At 41.4% G+C, this 26,213-nt stretch overlaps 1 protein-coding gene across 2 annotated transcripts in view; it reads left to right on the top strand.

The window, feature by feature from the left end:
* The window catches only part of LOC138250326 (CD99 antigen-like), a 286,125-nt gene that overhangs the window by 214,741 nt on the left and 45,171 nt on the right, over positions 1-26,213 (top strand). Inside the window, exons 8-11 of one of the 2 annotated variants that reach the window (XM_069205086.1) lie at positions 7,580-7,648; positions 16,277-16,297; positions 19,954-19,989; positions 25,201-25,320. In XM_069205086.1, coding sequence (XP_069061187.1) covers positions 7,580-7,648; positions 16,277-16,297; positions 19,954-19,989; positions 25,201-25,320 — 246 coding nt within the window. The remainder of the gene's footprint in view (positions 1-7,579; positions 7,649-16,276; positions 16,298-19,953; positions 19,990-25,200; positions 25,321-26,213) is intronic. The other variant, XM_069205088.1, reaches the window with a different exon arrangement.

Consider the following 26,213-nt stretch of genomic DNA (forward strand, 5'->3'; position numbering starts at 1 on the left):
AGATGGAGGATTTCTAAAAGTTAGAGTCACCTCAGCTCAGGACACCTTAGGGGCTGTCCTGACTGGCCAGTGACTCCTCCTTGTTATTCTCATTATCTTCTCCGGCCTTGCCGCCAAAAGTGGGGCCTGGCCGGAGGGGGCGGGCAACTCCACTAGCTGGAGTGTCCTGCTGGGTTGGCACAAAGGAGGTGAGCCTTTGAGGCTCACCGCCAGGTGTGACAATTCCTGCCTGGGAGAGGTGTTAGCATCTCCACCCAGTGCAGGCTTTGTTACTGGCCTCAGAGTGACAAAGGCACTCTCCCCATGGGGCCAGCAACATGTCTCGGTTTGTGGCAGGCTGCTAAAACTAGTCAGCCTACACAGATAGTCGGTTAAGTTTCAGGGGGCACCTCTAAGGTGCCCTCTGTGGTGTATTTTACAATAAAATGTACACTGGCATCAGTGTGCATTTATTGTGCTGAGAAGTTTGATACCAAACTTCCCAGTTTTCAGTGTAGCCATTATGGTGCTGTTGAGTTCGTGTTTGACAGACTCCCAGACCATATACTCTTATGGCTACCCTGCACTTACAATGTCTAAGGTTTTATTTAGACACTGTAGGGGTACCATGCTCATGCACTGGTACCCTCACCTATGGTATAGTGCACCCTGCCTTAGGGCTGTAAGGCCTGCTAGAGGGGTGTCTTACCTATACTGCATAGGCAGTGAGAGGCTGGCATGGCACCCTGAGGGGAGTGCCATGTCGACTTACTCGTTTTGTCCTCACTAGCACACACAAGCTGGCAAGCAGTGTGTCTGTGCTGAGTGAGAGGTCTCCAGGGTGGCATAAGACATGCTGCAGCCCTTAGAGACCTTTCTTGGCATCAGGGCCCTTGGTACTAGAAGTACCAGTTACAAGGGACTTATCTGGATGCCAGGGTCTGCCAATTGTGGATACAAAAGTACAGGTTAGGGAAAGAACACTGGTGCTGGGGCCTGGTCAGCAGGCCTCAGCACACTTTCAATTGTAAACATAGCATCAGCAAAGGCAAAAAGTCAGGGGGCAACCATGCCAAGGAGGCATTTCCTTACAATGACAAAACCATTTGAGCCTATGGGCAAAGCAGAGCTCCATTATGTCACACTAAAAGCTTCCTTCCGGTTAGCAATCACATTGCTACGAAGAGTAAGCAAACGTCAACTGCTAATACAGTAACCATGCATACAAATTCACAAGGAAAACATAGTACTCAGAACAAACCTTTAATTCCCACCTAAGGTGATGGAGCAAATTCCATGTCAACCAAAGTATCAAGTTGCCAGTGTTCTTTAGGAATCCACAGACACAACTGGAAAAAACATTACATACTCTTGCATTATTGCATGGACATACAAATGCATAATGAAGCTCAACTAGGACAGAGGGTATTACAGCACCTGTTTGCGAGCTCATCATTTCGTCTCAACCAACCCAGGGAAAGGGAATCTGCTCCATAATCTAATGCACAGCATGTGAATCTAGAAAAGGATTCATGCTGCAAAATGAAATGGTTTCTTACCAGTAGGAGTAGTTTTGCAACCTGAAGAGTTTTTTGGAATCACATCTGACCCACCCCCCCCACCTCCCTGGAAATTAGAACAAGACAAACAGGTAGGAACAAGGTCATATATAAGGATAAACTGTTCTTTTAAAAACAAAGAGAGAGAGAAGAAGAAGGAGAGGAAAATAAGAAAACAGAGAGAAAAAAGGATCTGAAGATCGCTACCATGCACAGGACTTTCTGGGACACTGTCTGATGGCACACGGGATGGACCAATCACTAAATGGTGGTCAACGACGCCCAGGGGGAGAATGTAAAAAAAAAAGGGAAAACGGACAATTCCGGACATAGCCGCCACTAGACTGCAGAGCAATGCACGGCATGTAAATCCAGAAAACTCTCCTACTGGTAAGTAACCATTTCATTACCAAAACCTATCTTCATCATTACAGGGCACACACATTTTCTCCATGGTCTGTGGTAAAATAGGCAGTAATACTAAAATAGATACAGTGAAGTAGGAAAGTCTCGGAATGACATGGAAACTAATTATCCAACCCTAGCAATCATTTGGTGTGATGCCTTCTATTTACTACTTCTTCAAAAGTGCAAACAAAAATACTTCTTATCAACATACAGTATATATTGCCAACAGAACCATCAATTGTTTGATATAATACATTGCTAAGAAGTCGGCAGGTAACTGCCCACCATAGGCCTCTACCAGCTGGGAGGAATAGCAAGCAGGCACAGCAGATCAGATGCTCTTCCCAGAGCTGCTGCTTAGTTAAACTGCTCTATTAAAATGGCAGGTCTTTCCATTTAAAATAAAGAGCAGCTTTTGCGTGGCCAACTGCAGTAACTTATTTCTGAAGTTAAACAATTGTTTACCTGTAGAACTTGCCTAACAGTGCTGTGCGCGAGTAATATTGGGTAGAGCACACAACATTGTTCAGCCCCCGACTCCTCGTGCACCACTGGAAACCATTTATCATTACATATTCTTTCTTCATGAGTGTTGCACTTTGCAGCCTGACTCATGCAGAGAAGCCATCATTACTTCCTCATACGTCTTCCTCGTCCAGGCTTTACTGCATGAGCAGTCCTTTGCTCTCACAATCGCTGACTACCTTAACCAGCCAGAAGATACACCCAAAACGGGCATCTGATCCACGCGTGCCATATAACAGGAAGCCCAACCTACCCACATCCTGTTTTGTTTTTCTGTGACCAGAATTGATGCCTGACACCAGCTAGCGAGGTGAGGGTGTTCTACTAGTTTTTCAAACGCTTTTCAAATATTAATGCTATTGTTTATTTCTGCTCTAGTGGATTTATGTTTATTTAGGGAGTCTTACCGAAGTACTGGGCTTTCGTCACTTGTGCATGGGGATTTGGACATGCTGGATGGTCCTTTTTGTTCAAGTGGCGCATGGCAAGCCCATCACTTGCCTTTGATCAATTTCCCTGTGTTGCATGGGCACGCTGAGCTCTGTGTGCAGTTCCGGAACAGTGCCCTCAATAAAAATGGCTGCCTTGCGTCTTCTCGCAAGTTGTGCAGCAAGAATTGGCAGCTTGGCTTGGCAACAAAGCAATTTCAAGGAAGTATGGCATTGGGGCTTGCTACTGTCATTATGGAGCGAAAGGTACAGGCAGGTTACGGTGTGGAGGAGCAGGCTGGGCTCTACTCGGCCCTCCCATTTATGGGAATACTGCAAAACATCACTGCACCTGTGGAAGGTGTCATGAGGGATAGAGGGGCTGATCTGGTACCTCGCATGGACCCTTATCCCTTGCCAGATAATGAAGAGGAGGATGCCAAGGGAAGATTTGTGCAAGGCACAGACTTGATGGATGTACTTGCTCACATAAGGGATAATTTGGTGTTTTCTGGTCCTGTGGCGACACCTACAGAGGAGGATTTACTTACACCTTCTCAATGCGCTGAGCCTGAATCCCTTCCTTTGCAGGGGTAGTTAGAAAGGTGTTGACCAATGAGTAGGATTTGGAACACCAGTCCTTTCCACGCTTTCTGCTGAAGCAGTATCCTTTGGATGGTTTTGCAGATGAAGTTCCCTCCAATGTTAATGTTGACACCCTTATGGCAGGTCTTTCTGCTCAGGGGTCCTTTATCTCGTAGGATGCTCTTTCCTCTGACCCTGTCAACATAAAGTTTGAGACTGCTGTGAAAAGATCATAGTCTGTTTCTAACCTTTAAGCCACAGCTAATGACTATTCTATGTATGTTGTGCAGTCCCTGTTGCTGGATTTCCAGATGTTAGCTGAGAGGATGGCTGAAGGGGCTGAGTGTTCTTCTCTTCTTGGAGCAGTGGAACAACAGGTCCATTATCTGTCCGACGTTTCTTTTGATAATTTGTGATCTTCTGCAGCAGCATCTGGGCCGGCTATTTCTGCACTCACAATATCTGGATGCGCTCATTGAAGACAGGTGGCTCTCCGAAGGCAGTAGTTTTATAGTTGCCATTCTCCAGGTCTAAGGTGTTTGGATGGGACCTTGAAGATCTGGTGAAAATGACAGTTGAAAATGAGAAACCAATGGGGCTGCTTTTCAGATGGATCTGGGACAAGTCCTTGATGTCTCATTTCGATTCTCTTTTTGCCAACAAAATGCGTCCTGTGAAAACTTTGTTGCGCAGTCCAGGGGAAATAGCATTGACTCTGGGCATCATCCCTTGGAGACATTTACATTTGTTTCGTCTAGTTCACCACCTGCTGCCGCATTAGGGTCCAGTGTTGTAGGAAGTTGAGTTCCTGGTTCCACTGACATTGGAGATCAAGAAAAATCTCTAATGGTGGTTGGTGGAGGTCCACGTGTCCTGGGGTTTCTTCCTACTCCTGTGCAATTGTGCATCATGACCACAGATACAAGCAGGGTGGGCTGGGGTGCTATTTGTCAGCTTCATCCGGTTCAGGGGAAATGGTTGCCAGCTCAGGCCTCCCTTTCATCCAGTTGGAGGGAGTTTGTGGTTGTCTGGATGTCTATTCTCAGTTTAGCACAGGTGATCAGATCTCAGGCATTTTGAGTCCAGACCGACAACCAGGTGGTTCGGTCTTACATCAACAGGGAGGGGGGAATGAGGTCCCCGAGTCTGGATCTCCTTGCACAGAGGATTTGCAGTTGGGCAGTTCAAAATGTTTTGGCATTTTATATTTTAGGGAGGGAGAGTGGGCCTGCAGATGACCGAGCGGTCATTTCCCATCTTTGGTAGCCCTCTGTCTCCTCTTCTTTTTCAGCAGATCATTTGAGGTGCAGAACCCTGTAGCTGGATTTGTTCACAGCCATGGGCAATACTCTTCTCCCTTCCTTCAGTTCCATAATTCCTTCTCAGAGGGCGTGGACGACGGACTCTTTGTCGGTGCAGTGGTTGGCGGGTCTCCTCTTCGTTTTCCTCCTTTCCTGCTGATCTCCAGGATAGTGAGGAACATTCAGTCCGACCATGCAGAGGTTCTCCAGGGTGGAGATGGAGATCCTTGTTCCCTCTACTCATTCAGTTGTCTGTTTCTCGCAGTGATAGTTCCCCTTGTCCTATCCCCACTGCGGTCTCCCGCCTGTCTCTGGAGTCAGCGTAGAGATAGAGATTGGGGGGGGTATGGCATTTGATAGGATGAGACTAATTTTGCAAGGTTCTGTGCTGGTAGCCGAATCTGTTAAACAGTCTAGGCACCCCTCCACATTGAAGATATAAGGGTGTAGTTGGGAAAATGTTGAGAAGTGGAGTGGGGATAAGGGACATGTCCCTATGTATGTGATCCCATTATAATTTTGCAGTTCATGAGGGATGGGTTTTTGATGGGTCTGGCAGTTTCCACGATTCGCAAGTAGGGAGCTGCAGTTCAGGCTGTCAGGGGTCCTGATGTTTTGACCATTTCATGTTTGGTTTCCCGTATATTGAGTTTTTTTCTTTAAAAGGCCTTCTCTGTGTTCTCTTGTTCCCTGTTGGGATCTGCCCCTGGTGTTGTTGCATAGTCTTCAAGGTCCTCTGTTTGAACCGCTTGAGTCCTAAGATTTGAAGTTTTTATCAGCCAAGATGTTTCTAGTGGCCATCTGTTCTGGTAGACAGATTGGGGGAGGGGGGGGGGTGGTGCATTGTAGTGTTCTCCTCCATTTCTTAGGTTTTGTTCAGATCGGGTGATTTTAAGACTCATTGCTCAGAAGACATCGTTCTACCTGTATTCTCTAAGGATCCTTCCTCGTAAGACAAGATCCGGTTGCATACCTTAGATGTTCATAGGGCTTTGTCCATTTATTTGTCATGAACTGAGTCATTCTGTAACGACGTGAATTCTTTGTTACTTTGGCCTCCCTGCTAAGGGTCTTCGTCCCTCATCTACTACCGTCTCCAGGTGGGTTAAGCTGGCAATTACGGGTGCTTATGTGCCTGATTTGGTATTGGCTCATGCACTAAGGAGTAGACGAGGAAGGCGTATGAGGAGGTAACACCCAGTTATTTACCGGTAAACTTCATTACTCCAAGTACATGTCGTCCTTGTCTCAGTCCTGAATTCCTCCCCAGTCCGGTCCTGTATTTTGGTTCTGGTGGGCTTCTATAGGTCAGGATGTGGGTAGGTGGGGTTTCCTGTTACATGGCGTGCTGGGATGAGGTGGCCGTTTTAGATGTATTTTCTGGCTGTTTAAGGTAATTGATGTCAGTGGGACCAGAGGACTGCTCATGCAGTAATACGAAGACGAGAAAGACCTGTCCTCGGAGTACTGTAGTAAGTAACCTGGAATTCCCAATCATGGTTCTCTTTAAAGAAAACTGAATGCAAGACCCTGGATTGAGACCGCATGTGACTTTCCGGTTCTTCTCCAAGCCGGTGTTTCCAGTTTAGTCCATTCTCAAAGGTGTGTGAAAGTATTTGACTCATGTTAACAGCAATTGTTACTGGAAGATATGTGCATAGTGCAATACAGCTTTTTCTCTTATGTTTAATGGGACAACAACTACTACGAAATTACCTATAGAGAGGTGTACCTTGTGTGTGTTAAAGTCCTGCAAGCAGCTTTTCTCATAGCTCTTTCAGAGGCAGGTTGTGAGCTTTCGTGGTCTTCCGGTGGGAGACTTTGTAATTTGAATATGCTTCAAATCTACAAGTGCATACGAATATATGAACAGTAATACCTTTGTTTAGGATTGCAGGCACTGAATTTATGAATCGGAATGCATTGGATGAACCAGATATTCGCACAGGTTCAATTACAAGTTGTAAAAAGGCCTAGAAAGAGAGGGCTTGGGATTGGGAAGGCGGAGTGTGGGTGGGAAGGGTCTCTGTTATAAACTACATGCATATTGTATGCATAGACATGTGCAGTGTCAGTTGAATGCCCCTACAATGACATTTCTTGTGCTTTTGTGAGTGTGGCTATGCAGAGCTGTGACTAGGGAGAGTGACGTGGAGGCTTTCTGTTGTGATGACATACGTTTCTGGTTGTGGGCACTTCCTGGCTCATATCACCCAAACAGGGTGACTCCACGGACGTCACTCTATGTTCGGCCGTTATCTGATGTCCAGGTGGCCCTGATCGAGCTGAGCAGGTCTAACAAGGCCAGCCTCTTGCAGCTGTTAGCAGAGGAGGTCCCTCGCTTCAGCTGGGTTGCCGTCAAGGGATGGAGTGGATGTATTACTTTTAGAGATGGTTGTAGTTTGGTGTTAGTTTCTAGTGTCCAGGAATTGAGCCTTTTTAAGCTATCAGTTCGTAATATACAAGGAAGCATTAACCAGAGTACCTAGAGGATTTAGAGATGGTTAAGAATGACCGGAAGAGGTTGGTGACAGAAGGGAGGAGATGTTGCTTTAACAACCAGCGATATGCTGACTTTGGAACAAAGGAACCAGGTTCGAGTCTCGGCTGCGACACAACATACTGTGATTCTTGCCAAATCACTTTTTTTTCAGGTGCCAAAAAAAAAAATGAATCTGATCTTGTGTAATGAAAGCGTTGTAGTGACTATGGGGCCATGTTCGCGCTATGTAAAACTAAAAAAATGTTGGGTTGTAACTGAGTATACAGTCATGTTTTTTAATCTATTTCTTAGGAACTTTTGGCGATGAAGATCTTTTCGATGCTGCTGGATTCGATCCGAACAAACCAGATAAGCCAAGTGGTAAGAACATTAATTTTAAGTTCTGACTTTAGCCGTCCTTTTCTTTTCCCCTAAAAGAATACGCTTTGGATTACACATTTATCAAAATTTGTAACCACATTGGCGTGAGATTAAGTTTGGATGTTGGGCATCGAAAATGTAAACTGTAGTCTCCTATTAGACGCCGTGGGGTTGGAACACTCAACATTTTAGTTGAACATAGACCAGCAAAGCGACCTGGATGTATGCAATATTTAACATTTTATTTTGCTCCTTGCTTTTTCCCCATCCATTATATCAATCGTAAATTACACCGAAACCACTAGTGTTATGAGAGCATCATATTTTGCCATTCCGATTTAGAGGCTACATGAGTATGTTTGTAGGTGATGCAGCACTGCCATCTACAGGCCAAAATCGAATTAACATCGTATTAAAACGAGATGTTTAACGCGATGTTAATGGGAAACCAGATAAAACAAATAGGGACTGGTAATAATTACCCGATATTAATGCAGAAGTAATTAAAGGCCGCAAGATAAACATATGCCCCAGGGTTTACCTGATTTGGGGAATTTTTTCGGGAACTCCAGAGGAAGAGAGAAATAAACAAAAGGGAGAAAAGGAGCTAAAAAGGCATGACAGAAGGTAGAATAGAATAATCAGGAAAAGGAAAAGAAAAAAGAAGGCAGAAATGGAAAAACCTAAACAAATGAGTACATTTACATAAAAGAGAAAAGGAAAAATGAGTAAAAAATAAAGAAATTTAAAAGACAGGAAGAAAAAAGACATGACAAGTTGAGAATAGAAGAAAAAAACTAAGAAAAAAATGAAAAAATGGGGAAAAAACGAGAGCAAAACAAATGAAGGAAGCAGAAGAAAAAAAGAAAGAAGTACCAAAACAAAGATAGACAGAAGAAAGGTAGAAACGGAAACAGAGCAAGGAAAGGAGGAAACAGAGGTAGTTAAAGAAAGAAAATGAATAAAAAGAAAAACGTGTTTTTGCAGAAAAATATGGGCTGCATGGTTTGCAGTTTTACATTCCCGGCCACAAAAAAGTAGCACGAGCTACTCAAAAGTAGCCTGAGAGCTACTAACTAGTTGGAAAACCCTGATTAAAAGAGTTAACGAGTCTCAGCACGCCTCTCTGTAGCTATGGCTTCTGCAATATGTTTTCCTGTACAGTATTGTGAAGTTGAGATTATTTAATTTTTGGAGAACAATGGATCCTTGATTTGTTCAATTCTTTAATCTTCTGTCCCCAAAGATTCTTTTTGCGAATATCTGCATCTATACCTGAACACATACGTTATACTAGTACTACTCTTTCTCGAAGTAAATATTTATTTCCTGATCATCAACTCTAATGCTGATTTTAAATACGGAATCTCACACCTAGGGCTGCAACATGATTTTTTCTACCCTGCTTACAGAACCCTTTGAATTAATGGATCTTATAGTCATTCCCTCTACTTCTATTTCAAGAGCATGTTTGTGTTCAACTTTACTTCAGCAAGGAGAAAGTGAGCAGTGAGTGTGCCAATACAACAACATTGTTTTCAGTGTATGTTGCATCCTCTTACTTTGTGCAAAGTTGTATTAATCCAACATGATGTCATCTGCTTTTATTCCGGCAAGGCTTCCTACAAACCTTGCAGGACAGGACATGCTAAGTTCCATTACGTGACATATGTAACTGTTTGTCTCCGACTCAGAGTTTTGACAGAAGGTAGTTAATACCTGTCAGGAGTATGACTATAACCCTTTGTCTCAGCTGTTCTCGTTTGTAGTGATCATTGTCTCATGGTGGCATGTTACAGCGTACTCTTTGTTAAAGTTGTAGGTTCTTATTCATTGTGGCTCAAGCGTCGCCTTCTTGAGAAAGGCAGTTGCGATTTGCAGAGCAGAGCTCGATGCTGAAGTCCTCTATGGGGCAAACAGTATCCTTGGACCTTTCTCAAGTGACACAGGTAACCTGAGCTCCTCCAGCGTGTAGGGCAACGTGTGGCATTTTGTTCATGTGTGGATGGGACGTCCTTGTGGAAATCCAGAGCAAGGTACTGACACAATAATGATTGTTCCCGCCATAAGTAGTACATTCTGTGGATCCGGAGTCTTTCCTCAGTGCTCTGCTTAGGTAGTGCGGTTATCTTTTTATTTTTTATTTTTTTAGATAGGTTGTGAAAGACGTTGTGTGGCCTTAGCAAGAACATTACAGAGGCTTGGTGCTCTCCCATTGCTTACTATTGGTTGGGTTTACTGTTATTCTCGTTTGCCTGCTTCTTGTTATGGCTTGCCTTGTCCATCTTGTGTCTGTCCCTTCACTGGTGCATTGGCTATATGCGTGTGTCCTTCCACTGCTCACTTTTAGGAGACTACTTTTTTCTTTTATTGAAAGCACTATACAAGAGCGCATGTTTTTTCCAGCTGTCTCTCCAGTGTGCTTCTCTCCAGCACTCTGCGCCTCCTCTTCCTGTTTATCGCCCATGTACTTTTCCTCTGTCCCCCTCCTTGATAAACTTGCCCTCTTATGCCCTTCCCCCTCACACTTTGCTTTCTCGCCCATGTACATCTCCCGTGCTCCACACCACTTTCTCACCAGTTTGCTCCCTCAAACTCTCCATATTACTTTCTCACACCCACTGTATTCCACCCACACACTGTTGCTTCCGCCTGCCAGATAAAATGCTGCAGCAGGTGGCACATTATTGGCTTTTTTCTTAGCTATGCTGCACAGTATTCAGGATGCTATACAGCATAGCTGAAAACCATTGGCAATGCCAGTCGTTCCTGAAGGCGCGACGTATTGGCTATGCCAGTGCTTTTTTTTTTTTTTTTTTTCCTGAAGTGGGAAATGCTACACTTAAGTGCATGCCAGTCTGTCTTGCTTAATTTTGCATACAAATGAGACCAATGGGCATTGCCAGTTTTTGTCTCCCTTCGGGACCACAATGGCACTCAGTATCAGTCTTACTTTGCTTTCCAAGCAAGGACATTGAGTACCCAAACCAAACCTATTCAATGACGTTGATCCCCGCTAAGGGCGCACTGCCTTTGAAGGCTGCAGCATGGGACTTGATCTGTCTCCGTCCACACTCCTTGAAGAAGCTGAATTAGCCCAGAATGAACAAATCCTGAAAAGTGTTATTGAAGAGCACCAGAGGGCCCAGGCTTGAATCTCCTAAGACCTCTTCCCAACTGTACATAAATACAAATGTGCTTTCAGTGTCCACAAAGATAGTTCTCCAGCGAACAAAATAAAATTATGAAAGGGAATTCTCTGCAGCATTGCCAGAGCAGCAGGCCCATGCCATTTAACCACTATATCTGTTGGGTGTAACACTCAGTCTTCAGAAGTCGCCTCCAGCTACCACTGATCAGAAAATATCATTGAAGGCCAGATAGCAAAAGACAGCGGAGAGGTTTCTGGTGGTCTTGAGTACAGTGGGCTTCCTTTTCGTGCCCGCGAGTACTTCAGTGGCAAGATAATGAATTATGACTTTTTGCGTTCCTCTTTTGTCACAAAGACTGCAAAATCACAGGCACATCTGAGACCCATTCTTCACAGACGTCACCACAGCAGATAAGTTAGATACAGGATGGAGGAGCACACATAGGGTCTCATGCAACCAAGGCTTTATAGGCACCGGCAGCAGCAGCTTAGCAACATATGATTCTCCTAGAAATATAAATGATTGGTTTAGTGCATTAGGCAATTCAGTCCTTTATAGAGGGTAAGGGATACAGGTTCCAACAGATAACACAGCGTTTCACATTAATCTCAACTTAAAGGAAGAGAACTCAGTAAGTTTCTTCAGTCAAGCACCAGTCATTTTTATTGTGCTCTCAAAAACATCACCCTTTTGGTATCCCAGCACATACCAAAAGAGCACACATGCTTTGCAGGAGAGCCACAGACAATGCTCACAAGTTAAAATTAGATCACAAAGTTTTCCAGAGTGTTTTCACACACTAAGGTCAGCCTAAGCTAAATCTTTTTGACAGAAATGGAAAACAAAATATAAAATTACTAGGGTACGACACAAAGTAACCACAGTACTCTGTGGATCATTTGGCTTGATGCTTTAGAACGCGGTTTTCGTCTCTGTTTCCACAGGTAGTCCACAGTGTGGCAATTTAAGGTAATAATAATCACTCCAGCACACTCATGGGCCAGGCAACCATGGCATTCACACTGGATGGACATGTCCACCACACTTCACAAGAAACTGCGGATCTGGCCCATTTTCTTACCCTAACAGAGAAATGTCACACCCCAAGGATCAAAGCTCATTCATTTTAATGGCTTGGCTCCTAAAATCATAAACGTTGCTTACTTAAATCTTCCTCAACTGTGTGGATATTCTTAAAGCTACCCTTTGTCAAACAACATCTACTTGTCATGTGGAAATGGTTTATTTCGTAGCGTCATTGAAAAAACACCTTTTCCTACTTTAGTACCAGATGCGCTATATTTGCTTAAATTAATGGTTCACCTCTGCTGGGTACATTAATCAGGTGCCTCGGCTTACCTTAAAACTAAAGCTATTTATTTCATGTGCCAGTTACACCTTCTTTTCTTGGAATGTTAGTGTTCTTTTCTGTGCATACTTGTCATTAATTATTCAAGCGCAGCTATGCCTTACTATGTACCTCACAATGAATGCGTAACTTGAATATGTTGTCAAACTGTTTAACACAACCCTTGTTTGACCGAGCACTTGCGCCTTTCCTCAGCCACCTTCCACTTAAGGTTATGTATTTTAGTTAGTACTTCACTTCATCTAGTTAGCAAGATTCAGTCTCTTACAGTTTGTTACCCTTACTTAGAAGGACAAAGAGACTGGATTGGTTTACGAGTACACTATTAATTTTAAAGTTGGTTTCCTTTTTGGACAGTAGTAAAATTATTAACTTGTCGCCATTTTTCAGAGATCCAAGGTCAGTAGCAGAAAAAGCCTCACATCATTAGACGTTAGACTAGTCCTTACAGAATACACTAAAACGAATAAGACTAAAACCACCAAGAACTCTGACCAGCTGTTTGTTTCACATTATCCACCAACTTTAGACAAAACGGTTACACAAGACACAATTCCTTGTTGGTAATATGCAGTGCTTATTACACTGTGGCAAACAAAAAATTGCTTACCAAGCCTACTGTAGATTCCTCATAAAAAGTGGCTTCATTTGCTTATCGTCTTGTATTTCATTCCATGACCTTGATAGCGCGTCCAGTCTTTATAAATTACTTCTACTTGGACACGCTGGAGGTCGGTGAACCTTTTAACCGAGTTGGGTTCTCCTCATCCAAGAATAGTCGGATTACTTGAATCAATAATCAATAACCATTTATAATCAATAACCAATACTCAATAGATCAAACAACACATTAGTAATCAATAACAATCAGTATTTTGACACACCATGACCTTTCAGCCATGAATAACCACACCAGTTTATTAAAAGTTAATGAATTTATTTCCCTCTATTAACAAAGCTAGCACAATATAAATGAGTCTCAAAATCAAATGATATACTTATACGAACATTACTAGCTGTCCATAGCGACGGAAGAAACGCAATCTACGCAAGATTTGGATTATAATGCACTCGGTTATAGCAATACAAATCGCCAATATAAGTAACTGAATTTGACTAATTGCATACATCGGTCAGCATAACAAGATTTCAATTTAGCATGGTGCATCAAATGTATACCTCAACTAACCTCTAATTAGCATTGGCATGTGGGGCTTCATGCAAAACAATTTTAGTCAACACAAATTTAGAAAACTTCTAGCTTGGGCCCTATCAAAATAAGCAGTTGGTACCTAAGAAGGAAAACACAATGCATAATACAATTATCCTTTCATATTTACCAAATTCAATCAGCATTCAAGGAAAAGACTTTGTCCTTCAGGCACCGGTGCGATCAGCATGGGACAGATTCCAAAGGGGCAAAGTTAAAGCAAGTTTCCTTGCAGTAGCAAGGAAAATGGGGCAAAGTTATTGCAATGGACAAGATGGGGCAAAGTAAAAGTTAAAGTCTCTAGGGTGAGAATTCTCAAAGTCTCTTTCTCTGCGACAGAGAAAAGGCATCAATATGTCATATAAAATGGCGTCTTGAATCAGGCTTCAAAATGGCATCAAGGAAAATGGCTGACTTCTGTTTGTCAGGTGGGTTTAAGTAAGAAACATTCCAAATTCTTCAGGGTCTTCCATTGGAGGGTTCATAGGGTGGCTTCCTTTTGACCAATGAATAGTGTCTTTCTCTTAGTACTCATTTATGCATAAGGTGTCCTTGGAGCCTTGGAACACAAGTTGCAACAAAGTTTGCCAATTAATTCTATATCAGAGCTTTTATTGTCTGCACCTGAAGAAGCTGACCTTGCTTCAAAGGGGATGAATCTAGCCTAGCACGAAACCTTGAGATAAGTGTATTAGTCATTTCCACTGGAAAAATACAACCTTAAAGTATAAGAATATGTCTTTGTTAATACAAGTGAAAACCACGCAGTTAAATTTGAGACCAGGCAACTAGGCCAAAGCCTCTGCTAAATTTAAGCTAAGCATAAAACAGTTTCAACAAGAAAATCATAGAATACATTTGCAATTATGATGGATTACTACATTGTCAATTCTTCATGATTAATTAAGCTCGTTTATAATAATGGCGAACTACCTTGTGGGCACATTTTCCCACGTACATTATTTTTCTTTACTAAAATCACACTACCTTACACGATTTTGTTACATGATATATGAATATTTGTTAGTCTTTTCTTTTTCTGCTTCATCAACCTCGGTGAAACAGACGCTTGGTCACCCACTCTTTCACTGGTCATTATTGGGTAGGTATTCATCCATGCCAAGAAAATACGGTGAAGTAGGGAATACTGGATACTATTCCTTACACAGCACTATGCATGCCCACCGTCAGAAGGTGGGAAGCTGCCTTGCAAACGATGCACAACATTTAAATCTAGACTAGGTTCCCCTTTGAAAGGAAAGGAAATAACCTACAGCAAATGTTATGCAGCTTGGGAAACTACTAGTCACATGAAACCCTCTCACTCTAGGGTGAAGAGAAGTATATCATATAGTCTTTAACAGTACAAGTCACACGCAGTATGCAGTCAGGAAAAATGCAATCTGAAGATGTCCATGCGTTGGAGGACATTTTCGTCTTTTAATTTGTTGCCCTCATGAGTCGGATTGAATCCTCACATGGCCAACACCCAAAAGCTTAATAATGAAATGTTTTTCCGAGCCCAGAGCCTAGAGGGCAAAAGGGTGCACTGAGGTCTCGAACTGGAAAACTATTGTTACAGGTACGTAAGTTTCCTAAACCGTTTTGTTGTATAACTGAACAGTGACAATATTGAAACCTAGTCTATCCTTGGAGACTAGATTATTGGCTGCTACTGCTCTCAGCCAAAATAGCAGCTTCACTAAGATGCAAGTTCGTTTCTTACTCTAAAAGGACAGGACTCTTTTTTTTTTTTTTCTTTTTTTTTTTTTTTTTTTCTTCTGCATTATGACAACAAGTTGCAAATATTATATGGCAGGCTCTGATACTGTGTTATGGTCAGTGCGACTGTAAATGCACATAAGGAGGTTTCAATCAACAAATGGCATGGTTTTGACTTATCATTTTAGAAAAGGTTTCCGACCCACGCAAGGGTCACAGTGCATCTGTAGCAGTAGGCTGCTCACTTATCAACAGTGAATTAGATAGGTCTATTTGTAAAAGAAAATAACAGATCTTTCTACCCTGCCAAGGGGCAGGCCGTGTTTGTGCACTTTCTCTAAATTTGGGCAACAGTTTCAAAATATATGTCTATGCATGTAGTGGTCACTGTACAAAACCAACTGGGTTTCTGAATTTGATTAAATTCTACTGCATTAATACTGTGATAGTGTGTTTTAAAAATATTAGACCTTAATTCAGCTTTTCTGGATAACCTGTGCTAGAAACAGCTCTTTGTGGCATGTATAATTTTCTCGAGTGCTCTGCAAGTTGATGTGTGCTGAAGTTGGCTGCTGCAGTTAATACTGGCCTGGTGCATAAGAAGCATCATTCATGTGTCTGTAAGAAGTGTTTGCAAGCATAGCTTAATGCCTTTACACGTTTGAGCACTCTGAGACCACATTGTGATGAACATATTGCACAAATCGCAACTGCTTGTTGGTGTGCTGGTTAAGCGGCTTACTCTCCACATGCGGTGAGTTCACGTCTTATGTACATAAGCGTGTTATTCCTATCAATGCTCTTAAAATGCTTGTCCAAATGCATAAAATGTATTTTTTGTGGTAATTATTTTAAATAATTACATGTTGAAGTTGCTTCTTGGTAAATGATGATTTGCTGCATTTTTTGACCTAAATATTACACACCCACCTATCTAGCAGAATTTCGGAAACTCGTTTTATATTTTAGAAAGAGTTGTTTGTTCTAGGAAGTGGGTGTCAGACTAAATTTCCTTCAGTGTTCAGATTGAAGAACACATTCTTGTCCTTGCCAGTATTTGCTGTAATGTACCGCAAGTAGGTACCTCAATCTGGCCCGGTGAATTGATGCAGCAGATTATCATTCACGCTTTGCACAACAAGCTACAATGCTTTCTGCTTTGTTTCCTTTTACAGGCCGTGCATCTCAGCCATCGGGTAGGTGTTGTGTGCCACCAGTGGTGCTTCTCATTACAATGCTTCTCTGTATCCCAAGCCTGTCTGGGATGGCCACCAGTGTCATGTGTCTGTGTACTGTCGTGCCTGTCTCAGCTGGACCCATTAACATGTAGCACTTTGAGGTGGGGAGGTTTGTCCTCCTTTTTATGACCAACTCCCTTTCCCACTCATAAGCACGTTCGCGAAGGCATCGCATCGTTTTGTGACCGAGGTTAAAGCGTGTGCTTCACAATTTAGATCTAACCATAACGGTCATTCTTCCTTCAAAATGTCTTCCTAGATCTCAGCTTCCATTTATTTGCAGCCTTTTTTTAATTAACTATTTTCATTACATCCGCCTGACTGGAACCGGCGGTTTCACCAAGGAACCGTCTGGATACTAGTTGAAATGGTCCATTTACTGATGTTTAATTCCCAGGGACTGTCGTGTCTCCTTGTATCGCAATTTGACAAACATGATCAAAAATAGAACGCACTGGTGTAGGTGCGTAGGTGAATGTATTGGTACCTGTGCCCTTTACCAGTTGTGATTTCGGAACTGGGAGCCTCGAGTTGCAGCTCTCACAGGCATGTTTAGAGAAGCAGCCCAAGTACTGCTTATAAAAATGTACAGAAGTGAAGATAACTGTCTTGCAACAGGACAATGCCAACAAGGAACCCTAGCAGGGAGAACTGACTCCTTAAGAGGACTGCTGCAATATCGCCTCATCCAGGGACGAGAATAGGGTAGTGAGAGCATCCAAGCAAGTAATGCAACCATACATCTGTTGCCTGAAAACCATCTCCGTGTTCTTCAATTGCCTGCTACTTCCTGAGCCTGGAGCCAGAATCTTTGTTCAAAAACAGGCAGTAACTTGTATATTTACTTTTCTGATCTCTCGGGGGGGGGGGGAACCCGAAGATAAAGATAAAAATGATTACTGTATGTTAAAGGTACAGAATCAAGTTTGAACTAAGTACAACATGTTGTTTTGTTGACTACCTAAATATCAGTGACCAAGCAGCTCTGACCATTGTAGGTACGGTGTGTTGTATATGACACGTCAGAGCATATCTCATCTTGGTAGGAGCCCACGTTGCTACTGCAGGAGTCCTTATTACTCTTCCATTTTGAGTGTTGTGTATCTAAAGGGGAAAAAACTTTTTGTTGCTCACCTTGAGGAAATGTAACTTGTTCTAGATAGATGCTTCTTGTTGCAGAGTGTCTTTGGGAAGGAGACTTATCTGGATCCTACGTGGTCCTCAAGGTCCTCAATGTTACGTGACTCATATCCGGGACCTTCTATTTCTTGAACCCAGTAAAAGGATGTAGCATTTATACCCACTCTGCTCGCTGTCTGCTGGTGATTATGTCTAGATAGATTACCCAATCCAACACTTAAATCAAGTTTTAGAATCTACGATGCTGGAGTGGTTCATTTGGCACTTGCAACCAGTGTGGGATACATCGAATCACTCCAGTCTCATGTTGAGATGAGCTAAAAAATACCTGACTTAATTCCCACTTAGGCTCAGGGTATGTTAATTCAAGCGCTCTCATACACCACACAACTATGAAAGGAGAGGGAGGCTTCCTTGTGAGCTGATCCTCTGCAGTGTATTCAGCATTCAGGAACTGTAGGAAGGTTGCTAGATATCCACGGCAGTCTGGAACAAAGAGGAAGGCTAGGAGTGCTGTTTAGTATATGTCCCCAAGAGGAAGAAATAGTAGTCCTCTAACTCCACCACACCACCTGTCAGTCACTATCTCGTTCTTGCACTCATGTGCAAGCTGCTTAGCATCTCTGGATCCAGTGGCATGGGCTCATATCCGGGTTCCACAGTGGAACTATGTATAAGATAAGCAGATGCTTCAATCACTTTGCCAAGGACATCTCTTAAATACACTTTGGTGTTAAAAATGACACTGGTATGAGGGTGCTTATAGAATTTACAAATGCAGAAGGAAGGAGTTATGTAAGGTACCTGGGGCAAATATAGTTCTCACAGATCATTATTGTGGTAAAGCTTGGCTTAACCACAACGCCTCTAAAGTGAATGAGTGTTATGGTGGCGCGGAATTACAGAGAATGACCAGTCAGTGCCTTCAATGATGCATGAGATACGTAATTTTGACTTGGAATAAAGTGCCTCATTTCCATTGGGACTTTATTTGAAAACCTTAAACTTCTACTGCATATGGAAGTGCAAAATATGCCAATTCTGAATACGTTGTGTATTTTCTAGGATGGTACAGGCTGGGGAGTATTTACCCTAATAAATAATCAAAATTCAGTTATGCTTCTTTGTGTCTAAAAACCCTTGTTTTGCTGTGCAGTGTTATCTGCCTCACTATTTGCATGTTGGGTTTGTGGAGGGATGCTACGTTTGGAAACATTTCCTTTCCTGCTTCCTGTGAGTTTCCACGCTATTACAGTGCCTCATATGTAAGGGCACAGATGCGTGGCAAAGGGGCAGACTGGTAGGATTCACTAATGTTTCAAGTCAGTCCTGCTAGAGTACATCCGGTTTTGGGGAGTCACAACATCTTTTTGAATGCTTCCGCCTGACTTTGCAGCCTGGCTGTTGGTTCCTAACCTGACACATTTCCTTCCCCTGTTCTCATTCAGTGTGGAAAAGAGTGGTATTCCTGCCTGGCGTGGCTCCTTCAAGGCTCAGACATTGCTAACTCCTTGTAGAAATTCTTTTGGGTTTTACAAGTTTTATCTTCGTGGACTGCCCTTCCCAACACACTTTCTGCAACATGTAGTACAACTGTTTCATTGTAGATATTTGCAGCTCATGCCCAATGTAACATTCTGCCTTTTTGAGAGCTAGCTCTTGAAAGGATTTGAATGAATGTATTTTTCTTTCCACAATCTGCATTCTGTAGTTCGAAGCTGCAGATTTAATCAAACCAGCAGTTGTATTTCTTGATGAGTTGTGGCTCAACAGAAGACACACACAATCACCCTAGCCATTGGATTTCTCGTATGTAGGGTTTAACATTAGCAAATATTTCATACAACAGAAATTGTCCGATTTTTCTTTAGCACTTTCCATATTCACTCTTTCGAGGAAAAGCTGGCTGAGCATAAGGGTGGTGTCCCTTTTGATATCGGGGTTCCACATTTTCCCCAAAGATGAAGGCAGTAACAGTGATCTCAGAAAACCTCTGTGATTCAGACAGTAGGTGATTTCAAGTAGGTAAAAAAACAGATCAAATTTTGCAAAATTCTCTTAGGTAAAAGTTGCAAATCTTGTACTCGCCTAACTGCTACATTTTAATGGTCAGTCTAGTACACCTCAACAATGTCTGCTCTCTTCTTCCCTCTCGTAATCTCAGCTGTCAGATGTTATCTCTCCTTGTACTAAGTTCACTCTCCTGTATTGGATAACTGTCTTTTTAATTATTACTAGTTTTGGCGACCTCAGTATTGTCATTACTCTGTACTTTAACTATGAAAACTGTCAAGCAAGTTACAGGACCTATTAACAGTTAGATGCTAGAACTGAACAGCATCGCTAATATTGCATGCTTAGCATTTTGCAAGCTGTTTCAACAGCGAAACTCCTATTTTTCTGTGAAGTTAGGACTGGTTCCAATTTCTACTGAGAGTTCTTAAAATTGTAACAAAGATTATTTTCACTTACAGGTGATGGACAGTCTAATACTAATGACAACCCTGAAGGTAAGATGCACTGGTGTGAAATAAATATTATTCCATCTGCATTAGTTTGGAATTATTTTATATGGATTTTATTTTGGATCCTATAAGCATTTTGCAGAGTGTTTCTGCGATTTGTGTGCGATCATAGCTCTTTCAGAGTATGTTTTTACTTTTGTGGGATTCTCATTGCCCCGTGTCTGTGTGGTCATTGTTTTTAGTTTTGCTCATTGTGTTTAGAGATGGATCACTTTGAATAGTGCACCTCTGTTGTTAGAATACACAAATATATTTAGTAATGAATTATATTTGATATCAGCTGGCTAAGTCTGTAATGGATCTTTGTAGAGCATGGAGCATGTGGCTGTATTTCTAAAGGACTTTGCTTTTTATTTCATTCCGCTGGGGTGCGTGATTTGTCCCTTGTTAAGACCGCAGTGGCTGTTCTGCGTGGCAGCATCATAGCATATAATGTTGATTTACTGCATAGGTATGAGTGGTGCATTGGAGTTAATTTCTTCTGAATGTGGATTGATAAAAAACATATAGATGTCGTTTTTAAGGAGTAAATGATTGGCCAGCCATACAGATTTGATGCCATGGTGTACAAAAAATTGCGCCAGGTGCATCTAAAGTGTTTTACCAGAGTAGGGTAAAGCATGCACATAGCTTGGTATGAATGTGCTGTTAATATGGCACAGCTTGGCCAACTACATGGCTTGAAGCCTTGTTGTGCATGTTGTGGTGCCAGAGGTTGTGTCAACTGCTGACGTAAAATAAGATGCAGGCTTTGAGAATTCACATTTTCCATCGTCAGTGGACAGCTGTCTTTGTGTTTGGTATGCCTATCTGTGCAGCCCTAGATGTATATGTAAATGCCATTCTCTTTGTACAATATTTTGTTGAATATTGTGCCATCTTATGGAAATAAACTCTTCAGGATGAGCTGTGAAAGTGGCATTTGGCCTTGGTGGTGTTGGCAACCCATTGTGCCTGGGGTATGTTGAATGTGTTCATGTTAATTTAGAGTGAGGTGTGAATTAATTTTGGTAAGTACATACTGTTGATTTAATATCTATATCGATGTAATACTATGTTGTTGATTTAAAGGCTATGGAGCTATGATACCATGATCTGAATTTACTGATTGTCCCAGTATGGGCACACTGATCTGTGCCACTTTTGACTCATACAAGTTGTTCTACCTATACAGAGACACAAGAAAGGAACTTACTATTGCAGATACAGGAATTTCATCTCTGTTTTTATACGTGGACGAAAACATATATCAAATATTTGCCCTTTCATGCAAAGAAATTGCAGATTATGTTGCTAGACGTTGCTTTGTGTTCAGTGGAAGTCTAGTCATTGGCTGCAGAGCCTTGGCACACTGTCCTTCTGATGCAAGACTGCAATGTTTCTGGTCTGATCATGCAGTTAAGTGTTGCAGTGTTTGATGAGCCCTTATGTCATTCCTCTCTTTATAGAGGTCACTGGGGATCCTCAAGGGCCAAGATAATAAATGAGTTAAAGGAAATTATGGAGAGTCCTTATGAGTGGGAGAGTCATGTGAAGGGGGAAGCTGTTGTTATAGAACAGGAGCATAAACCATGGAAAGTAAACATTGGCAACATTTAGAAGTAATTGCTCTATTGGGTATTGGTTGTACCTGCCCAAAACGTCCTCTTCCATTAGCCCCCTGCAGCGGACCAATATTTGCTTAAGGCGGTACACCCAAGATACATATATACCACCTGAAACCTGTTTATGCAAGGTGACGGTATCAATAGTCGGAACCGGTCAGAAGACTGAATTTTGCACCATTTAAGGCAAGGTGTACCATTTTCCTATTCTGATTCCCTACTTCTCACACATGTGTAGAGCATCAGTGATTTAATGTAGGGCTAGGAGAATAGAAAGGGGGCGTTGTCTTGATGAACTACCCAGCCTTTTCTGTCCTGTAGGATAAGAGCAGAAACATGTCAATATTAAACTAAAGAGTTTGCATTGCACAGACTTTGGAGGATGCTATTTTTATGCATGCAACTGGGAGGTATCAATAAAGTGGTTGTACTATTACCTGTCCCTCACACAATTTAACTTGTTGGGTCTCCAGCGCTTCTCTCTAACTGAGATATTCACATCACCTCAAAAGTGATCCAGAAGATCCCATTGTGTGGACTTTTGGGAACCATGGTGAGGAGGGCACAATGATGAATCATGGCACTTTGGTGGGGGAGAGCTTTCGTCTTTTTTTAGGGAACACCTCAACTAGGGTATTCAATGGGAAAATTCTCACGGTATTAGATGAACTCAGTGCAGTCTTTGATTTGATGTACTGGTACTTCTTGAGTTAACATCTTGATAGAACTCAACGGAAAAGGCCACATAAAAAAATCACATCACACCTGCCACTCCTAATTAGAATTGTGACAGCTTCAAATGGTAGAGTATTGGAGGGAAATTGGTGCAGAATTAGGAGCTGATATAAATAGTGGGTTAGGTGTACTGATTTCAATTTAAGACCAGTTTTTTTTTTGTAATATCAGATTTCATATTCATGAGAAAATTGTTGCTTAATGAGTTACTAGATTAGAACTAGTGTACTTATGAATATTATGGGTAAGTTCCATTTCGATTTAATTAGTACCTGGTCTAGTTTTTTTTGGATGTAAATATTTATTGTAGATGGTTGAAGATCCTTTAGAGGAGTACTGCTTCTTTAGTTCTTCTAACTACAAGTGAAGCAGTCGGTATGAGTTGGTGGTGGTGTTAAAGCATGAGGTCTTCAGTGGATATTAGATCTCATAGTTTGTTGACATAGGATTATTGTAATTGAGAGTAGTCCTTTGTAGGGGTCTATCAATTAATAATTGAGGGTCTGACAAAATAGGAAGACTAATGTATTCTGTAGTTTACACTTGTGCTTCAAGTCCGTGGAGATAGTTTTGGTGATTAGCTTTGATAGACAGAGCCGAACAATTTTCTGCATTTTGCAGAAAGTCAAATGATTCTCAGTAGCTCTGATGTGTTTTGAGAGTGTTCAAATTTTGAAAACTTGTTCATAAAATAATCTTACACCTGTGTCTTACTCAAGTAGGGTCCTGTTATAAAAAGTTTGGAGAATGACATCAAATGATGTTGAGTTGTATATGGCCAGTTTTTCTGTTGTGGAAATTCTGGGGCTTATTTTAGGAATGGCTAAATGAGTTATGCACATTGTCTTGAAAGATTTTATATGAGTGATTGGTTGCCACTTGGGCTTTTTAGGTCTGGTGTGCTGTGTTCTTTGTTTTTTTTTTTCAAATCATATTGGCTGCAGTTGAGATATGTTAGCAGACGGAGTGGCGTCAGTTGGGTTTGTTCATTCCGAACAGTACAATTATAAGATTATAGAGATTACTTTGTGGATAATGGAAAGATTAATCCCAATCATTATGAATGGTAGAAGGAGGATTTGTTGTTTTTGTTAATTTCTGCAATGCGAGTGACCTTAAGAGTCTGTGAAGGATCCCAGAGTTGTAAGCACTTGAGTGTGTGGGGAAAGACTAATGACTAATGTGGTTGGCCATACAAGATAAAATGGCATAGATATTCAGTGACGCATTCCATGATTTTAATTTTATGAGTTTGGTTTTAGGTCCTTGGTAGACATAGAACTGTCAATTTATTTATAAAAGACAAGATTGTAAGGTGAATAATGTGGTCTTTGCCATTAATATTCGTCATCTGTTTCATCCGCATAGCTGTAGCAGGAGTGGCTGGGTTATCTGATGATAGACAATACACCATGGAGAATGTTTTGAAATGAGGGTACGCAAAGCTGGAAGTTGTTGTTTAGATCTGAATCATTCAAAGTGTTTTAAGGAAGGGAAAAATGTAATATTGTAACTGAAGGTAATATCTTTCTTGCCTATATTTTTAGAGTCTGAACATCCATAGATTAGCATTAGAGTTGAGTGGGGAAGTGTTTTGTAGAGGTTGTAGAGTATGAGATGGATATAGATAGTATGTGAATTTTAGATATTCATTGTGGTGGTGGAGTCAGTGTTACTAGTCATATGGTTTGAAGGTAGTATATTTAAAAAAATATATATTTCCTGGGTAGGATTAGACTTGACTGGTTTTAGTACTTTGGATGAGGTGGCAAGGGAGTTGAGAGTTTGGTATATGATCGTTGTTATAGGAATTGAATGTCTGGCTGAAAAGGCCATTGTTTTGAATGGACAGGCAACATTCATGACAGTGGTTCTTAACCTGTGGTCCAAAGACCCCTGTGGGTTTGCGAGGTCTACTCAGGGAATCCGTGACTGTTTAACAAAATTAAATATTAAAATTAATAGATTTAAATAAATAAAGTATATACAATTAAAGAAGCAAAATTGAACATTTTGAAACCTTTTTATATTTGTGAGTTAAAAACATATTTCCTTATTTGATCATTTGTCTGGGGTATACTTGATGTTTTATTTTTGGGTGTATTTTTTGAGGTTCAAATCATAGAAATTTGTTAAGCTCGGGGTCCCGACTTCCAAGAATGAGGCGGGGGGGGAATGTCCGCAGGCATAAAAAGGTTAAGAAATGCTGGTCTAAGAGGTAGCAGAGTCCTAGTTGTTGTTTTTTTTTTTTTATAGTGGATGTAATTGTGCAGATGTGTCCTTAGATGAGCTTGAATTTTTGATGTACTATCTTTTATGGGCCCTGGAACTTTGACACTTGAGGCTTTAGCTTACCAAGCTGTCCTCTTTGGGTCCCTAGGTTTCATCTTTAGACAGACTTAGCACAAGGTCCGTGCTTTTTTATCTCTTGCACCAATCTTTTATAAAAGTCTTAGCAAGAAACCGGACTAGTTCTAAAGATCTGATTGTTGTATTGAGTGCAGCACAATAAGGTAATAATAATATTAAAAAGCATTTATTTGCAATGAATGGAGAGCAATATTAGACCAATATAAGTACATTTAATAACAACCGTGAAAAGTGGTGTGGAACAAGTGCATCAAGCCTGTGAGTATAAGTAAAACGTGTATATGATGCACATGCAAAGCACAGATGTTATGCCATCTGTATTGGTATAGCACAAACAACTATTGGTACTGCACCGTAGGGGTTTCTCTGAACGCCATATTGGGTGGATCTGGGAAGGCTATCAATCAATTGATAGCAAGAATTGAAAACAAATTAAAGAAGCCCTCTAAATTGTGTAGGTCTTCATTGTGCCTCTTAATCTCCACAGAACAAAAAACATCTGTAGTAGCTGGAATTGTAAGTGCGGTGGGAGTGGCTCTCATTGGAGCTGTGTCGAGCTTTATCGCTTACCAGAAGAAGAAACTTTGCTTCAAAAATTCAGATGGTGGTAAGTTTTTTGTTAAAGAGCAACTTATTGCTGTTTGTGGGCCATTTAAAGGTGAGCAAGAGCCAAAGTTTATTTTCTTTACTTAAATGAAAGTCTAATTTAAGGGAAAAAATAACTTTGTGTACCCATGCTTCAAAGAAGATATTGCTTGAATTCTTGCTTTGCTATTATTCCATCAAATGAATGGATGAGTCTTTTGGCAGTGCCTGGTTAATGCGATTGAACTGCAATACCAATGAATTGAGGAACGAAGCAGCGATGCTTTTTGGTGGATCAGCTTTTTTCCTTCTATGCATCCCTTTTTTCCGCAAGGCTGTTATGCTGCTATATGTCAGTGACATTGGTAGCTTTGCAATTTGGAACTATGCATTTTTATACAAAGTTTCTCCTCGTTCCTTCTTTCTCCGGTCTAGCATTTCTGAATAACCTCTTGTCGAGGTTTTCAAGACCCGGCGGCACACAGCTTAAAGTTTGAAGCTTCACCGAGCTGCGTACCTGGAGTACGTTTACCTCCTTGGGCACAGAAGAGGGAACTTCATTTGCAGTAGTAGCATGTCTTCTGCTACTGCCTGATGACTGGATTTGAACTGAACTATGGATTCTGGGCACGTTGCAGATTGCCACCCTACTATGTTAGAGACATTTTAAGGAATGCATTTTAATCATGTTTGTCTGGCCTTTAGTGTAGACTGCTTTAAAGTACATTCTTAAGGGAAAAGTGCAGAATGAGGAGGGAGGTACTCTAGTAGATGCTTCTTTATAGTACGGGATTTACTTTAAATATATTTAGGATCAAGTACCACTGACTTTACTTTATAAGGATATTCTAAGTAACTGAGGAGTTTTTATGGCATTATAGGGCATTTTGTAATGGCATGTTGTGTTATTTCCTT

Source organism: Pleurodeles waltl, chromosome 8 (assembly GCF_031143425.1).
Source record: "Pleurodeles waltl isolate 20211129_DDA chromosome 8, aPleWal1.hap1.20221129, whole genome shotgun sequence".
Lineage (NCBI taxonomy): Eukaryota > Metazoa > Chordata > Amphibia > Caudata > Salamandridae > Pleurodeles > Pleurodeles waltl.